The 5,755-nt window shown below is 32.0% G+C and overlaps 1 protein-coding gene across 1 annotated transcript in view; it reads left to right on the forward strand.

Moving 5' to 3' along the window:
- LOC115234496 (pancreatic lipase-related protein 2-like) overlaps positions 1-5,537 on the forward strand; it is a gene marked incomplete at its 5' end in the record, with an annotated part of 8,080 nt that extends 2,543 nt beyond the window's left edge. The window contains 4 exons of the mRNA XM_029805629.1: positions 3,393-3,507; positions 3,949-4,293; positions 4,434-4,676; positions 5,059-5,537. Coding sequence (XP_029661489.1) covers positions 3,393-3,507; positions 3,949-4,293; positions 4,434-4,676; positions 5,059-5,477 — 1,122 coding nt within the window. The remainder of the gene's footprint in view (positions 1-3,392; positions 3,508-3,948; positions 4,294-4,433; positions 4,677-5,058) is intronic.
- Positions 5,538-5,755: the final 218 nt, after the last annotated feature.

Below are 5,755 nucleotides of genomic sequence, written 5' to 3' on the forward strand. Positions count from 1 at the left end.
TATATATATATATATATACTAATACGAACTTGCCGATAATTATATTAGAGTACATCAGTCTGCAAATAACGTGATAGTCGAAAGTAAACGAAAAGTTTGCGGGAAAATGTAAGCCGATCGCATTCCAATATGATTTTTCCGATAAACCTATCTCATTTTAATATTCAACATCCGTAAACGCACCGGAACAAAGGCGAATAGCCGCTACAAATCGGTTAGTATTTGTATCGGATGCATCCCGCGAAGCGCACACTGTGTACAATAAAAATTTCAAGCGGATTGTTAAAACTGGTTTTTATCCCGCGCACTGTGCAAGCGAACCTGTTTGATTCTCTGTCTGAGAAATGTAACCGCCGAGGGTGAGAACCCGCCGTGGCTTTTAAAAAGAACACACGCCACAACAGGTTTCCGTCTCTTAATCCTCCTGCGCTCGTTTAACAGTCTCTCGCGTCAATGTGCAAATGAAAATTTTCATAGACACGTTAACGTCGCCTTCCTCGTACCGGCTAATGAAACGAAATTTTCATAAGTGCGCTAATTTCATTATACTAATTAGAATATTTTAAAATTTACGTAAACGCGCGACACGGGGGCCACGCCGTAGGACTCAATTACGAATAAAACCCGCGAGCACGAGCGAATTAAATGTCTCGGTGGGAAAACACGTGTTTAGAAGGGCGCTTTCCTAGCCATTTAACACACATGTAAGTTGTTTCTCCCACATGTCACTCTCAACATTGCGAGAGTCGAAGACGCATGCGGAGCGAAATACCGATTGATCAATCAGATGCTCCGATATCGTCTATTATCGGAAATCCTCGTCAGATGTTTGACATTGATGCCCGTCTGAGATTTATGTACGTCGCGAAATGTGTTTTGATTATACCATAGATAGACATCAATATAGTCATATTGTAAACTCGGTGCACTTTTCCAATGTTTTGCCATCTTAAATCAACATCAATAAAAAAGATTATTGCCGTAAATTGAACATATATCGATATGACAAACTGACATACTAATATCTTTTTAATTCGCGTTAACTTATTAAAATATAAAATATATAAACAGTATTATTTTTTAAATATTACTCTCTCTCTCTCTCTCTCTCTCTCTCTTTCTCTCTCTCTCTCTCTCTTTCAACTTTTTTTTATATATTATCTTTGTTATATAATTAACTATCGTTTACTAGATTAGGCTTACTATGAGAGCAAAATAAATATATTTGTTTCTGCTTTGCTTAAAGCTTATCTTTATTTTTCCTTGGATCGTGAACTTGAATGCATTATTATATCTTTTGAAAGCGAACGTATTTGTTCTTACACGTGTATCATGTTATCACATAAATATATGTTTAATGCAAATGATATTTTAAAACGCAATCAAAAAGTCAATGTATACATATTACTATATATGAATATTTAATGCTTATCGATGTTTTATAAGAATGATTAATAATGCAGATAACAAGATTGATATACAAATGATTGATTGTCCAAAATAAAGTTACAATTAAAGCGTGAATTGCATAAAAACTCCATTTACTTGATGGCTTAATTATATCATTAACCCGATATTAACTCGATAATTAATATAATAATATGTAGAGAATAATAAATTTACTTAAAATGTTAAACTCTTTCAAGGGATATATTGAAGTGTTTGTAGAGAATATATGTGTGAACTAACCGATCATATATTATATTTTAAATACATTTATTATTTAAATTTAAATGATTTATCGAATTGTTACGCTGTATTAATTTGCATTTTCGTATTTTTAGTGTTTTGCGTGCGATCCTTCTCTCTCTCTCTCTCTCTCTCTCTCTCTTTCTCTCTCTCACTCTTTGCTTGATAAAATATCCATTAATATTTCTGCATTACTTTGATTGATTCTTTTAATTCTTTTATTTTTTAAATCTTAACAGAGATCTTTGTCAAGTTAATAACATTTATTGATTAATCGTATCAAATAATCTATAAGGATTAAAACAAATTTATGGCACAAAACACATGCGTAAAAATGACAAATCTCAACATGATAGTAAAATCAGGCGGCGCGAATCGGATAATTGACATTGAAAAAATAAATAACATCTTATCAAGATCGATATTATTATTAGATAAATAACTTCTCTTTTCATTGATATTCTTAAAGATATGCTGATCTGGCGCTTACTTTACAAATAGATAGTTTCTTTTTTGACTACATGTACATTAAATTTATGTACGTAAAATTTGATGTAAATTATTTCAATAAGTAATATATGATTTCTGCGGATTTCTTATTAATAAAAAATGAACTTTTAAAAATTTATTTAAGTGTCGCTTTATCTCTTAATTATTAATTGTTTTTATTTCCTTGTCTGCTCTAATTACATTTACAATTTTTTTCAAGATGTATCTCTTTTTTTTGAAACATTCTCAGTTTTCCTTCTAGAGATTCAAAAATAAAAGTTATTTTTCTTTTAAGTACATTTACTAGTTGTTTTTTTTTTTTGATCGTTTATAAATTTATATCTTTTCTATAGAAATTGATCTCTTTTTTTTCTTGTTAATATTTTCTGATATAGATAGTATTTTAATTCTTAAATATATTTTATTATCTTTTCTGAAGGCTATATCTATAACTAATAGTATGATATTAATATCTAATAATCAAATATAATCGAGATTTATACATGACAATCTTTTCTTTCTATCATAAATTCAATGATCATTATTTATATCAATAATGACTTTCTCATTATTTTCAACGATTCATAATAATCCCTGGTTAAAAAAATAAGAAAAAACCATTTAAAAATTTGTAAAATTGTTAAATTGAATCGTGTGTGTTGCTCGAAATTATAATTTAAGTATCCGATAGCGAGTCTCCGTAATTGCATTTGTTTTTGTTAGAATTTACTGGAAACGTTTTTGCTAGAACGTTTTTCAAAGTCTATTAATTTAATCGTACTAGAGTTTGCTTGCGATAATAAATAAGTATTGTCTTTCAGAGATTTTCTTTCTCTCTCTCTCTCTCTCTCTCTCTCTCTCTCTCTCTCTCTCTCGCCAATTCTTTTTTATCAAAATCTTTTTTTTTCTAATTGAAATAGAATTCAGAATCATATATGGTTAAAGTTAGAACTCTGTTTTGCACTTGATACAGTCTTATATATTGTTCGATATCTAAAAAAGTAACTTGACTTAAAAAATTAAAGGAACAAGATAAACGAAATTTTAGAATTCAGAAAATATGCGTATAAATGTTATGTATGTAGTTGTGACACGAACTGGACATTTCAGATATTATCGGACAATAGCATAGTTGCGATACAGTTGCAAAAAGAAGAGATAGGCATTTATCTTATCGTTAAAATTGTATATTAAGATAACTGTAATATATTAAGATAGCTCAATGTAATCGCTTTATAAGCGGCCGTACGAGCAATGTTAATAGTAGAATAACGACAAATATGGAAACACGTGTTTTGATTGGTTTCTTGCTCATCTGCACCACGACTGGTAAAAATAATATTTGTCTATAATATTTCCCTAAGAAAAAAACGAATTTTTACGTTATTTTACGTTTACACATTAATTTTTTAAAATCTAAATATAAATTCGTTTTACGTGCAATATATTTTTATTTTATTTATAAGTGATATGCCTCTCTTTTTCTTATATTCTATTATTTCTTGGAGGCAAATAGTTTTTTTAAAGAAAACCGATAGTACAATTTTATGTAATAAAATATATTTTAGAAATTTGATATTTTCGAAATGTAAATATCTCGAGCGTAATGACACGTTTATATTAAAAATATTTTATCGTATTTTTCGCGAAAAATAGTGGAAAAATGAAATTTTTGCACTAAATATCTTTAAAATTCAATGACACGAAGAAGTTGTCTTTTTCATTTTATATAACATCATACATTAAGAATTTTATGTCTTGGTTGTATAGGGCTTCCAGTCAAAGAGAAATCTTATAATAATGATATCTTCACTCCAATGGATTACGCATTACTTGAAAACACGACAGCGTATATGTACGACGATAATGAGAATTTGGTGAAACTAACATTGGATGACGACATGGAGAATTTATACGAAACTCAGATGAATATCGCAAATCGTGTCTTTTTCTTCCTATACACGAAAAAAAATCCTACCATACCAAGAACACTTTATGTCAATGATAAGGATTCTCTAAAGTATAGCAACTTTGATCCTACCAAACCAACGCGTTTCATAACTCACGGATGGATGAATTCTCGGGGTAGTTTAGCGTGTTTTCTGATTCGCGACGGTATGTTTGCCACAATGAAGGATTATTAACAAAAAATACAGAATGCAATTTCTTTATGCAAATAAATATAAAATTTGTTTACATCAGAAGATAATATCAAAATTTTAAATTGTCAACGTTTGTTGCTTTTTGTGCTGTAGCTTATTTGAAGAATGAAGATTCTAATGTTATCGTCGTTGATTGGGGCAGCATAAGCCGTAGGCCTTATATTTGGGCTAGCAACCGTGTTATCATGGTCGGTCAATTCGTCTCCACTATGATTGATTTCCTCGAGAAGCAAGGGATAGATTTGTCGAAAACCATACTGATCGGTCACTCTCTTGGTGCCCATGTAGCTGGATTAGCAGCTCGCAATGCCCAGGGCGAAGTCGGCTTTGTTGTGGGTAAGTTTTTAATGAATTACATGAATCTGATAAGATATTCGATTAAAGATATTTTACAAAACAAGTAATATATATATTGTATTTCTTATATTTTAATTAGTTAAGTTATGCATGTAAGCATACAGAAAATCACTTTCTTGTCGAATATCATTAAATTTCATAGATTTTGACAGACTATTTAAGTACCATAATTTCATTTTTCTTTTTTTCTTATTTAAAAATATAATATTTTTCATGATATATATTTTTTTAATATAGATATGTCATAATGCTCGCGATATTTATATTCTTTCTTACATTAAGTAGAATTACGTTAATTATGTCGATAGTCAATTAACTATCAATATTTAATGACATAATGCGACTCTCTATGTCGTTTCAGGATTAGATCCAGCTTTCCCCGGTTTTAGCTCAGCGGGTCCAGGATCCAGGATATCGAGCGACGACGCGAAGTACGTGGAGATCATTCATACGAATGGCGGTTTCCTCGGCTTTTTGGCACCGATTGGCGATTCCGATTTTTATCCTAACGGAGGAGAAAAACAGGCTGGTTGTCTATTGGATCCCGGCGGCGCGTGCTCTCACGCTCGTTCGTTCAGATTCTTTGCTGAGTCCATCAGCAGCCCGTTAGGATTTTACGGAAGAAGTTGCAATGATTTCATTCGATTTAAAATGGGCCTATGCGACGACCAACATACATCCCTCATGGGCCATCGCAAGTCGCAATTGAATGCGCGCGGTAACTATTATCTATTGACTAATACAAAATCCCCATACGCGAAGGGTCCGCTCTTGGCATAATTGTTCGTTGAGAAAGAGACAGAGAAACAAAGATAGAGATATGAGGTGGAAAACTCAGTCTGATTACGGCCGTCAGAGCGAGAATTCTGGATTTGGAAATTCATTGCGGAACAGGAAGGAGATCCGCGCTGGGCTAAACTCGTTTCTCTCAGCAATCGATCGGATGCATTCACGGTGCGTAATTTCGTTTCCGTCCGCAGCGGCTGTTTCAAGCGCGAGTATTGCAAGCTCCCATCGTATCTCGCGCGCGCTATTCTTATAATCCCGTCTAAGCCGGG

Source organism: Formica exsecta, unplaced genomic scaffold, assembly GCF_003651465.1.
Source record: "Formica exsecta isolate Colony F162 unplaced genomic scaffold, ASM365146v1 scaffold2, whole genome shotgun sequence".
Taxonomy (NCBI): Eukaryota; Metazoa; Arthropoda; class Insecta; order Hymenoptera; family Formicidae; genus Formica; species Formica exsecta.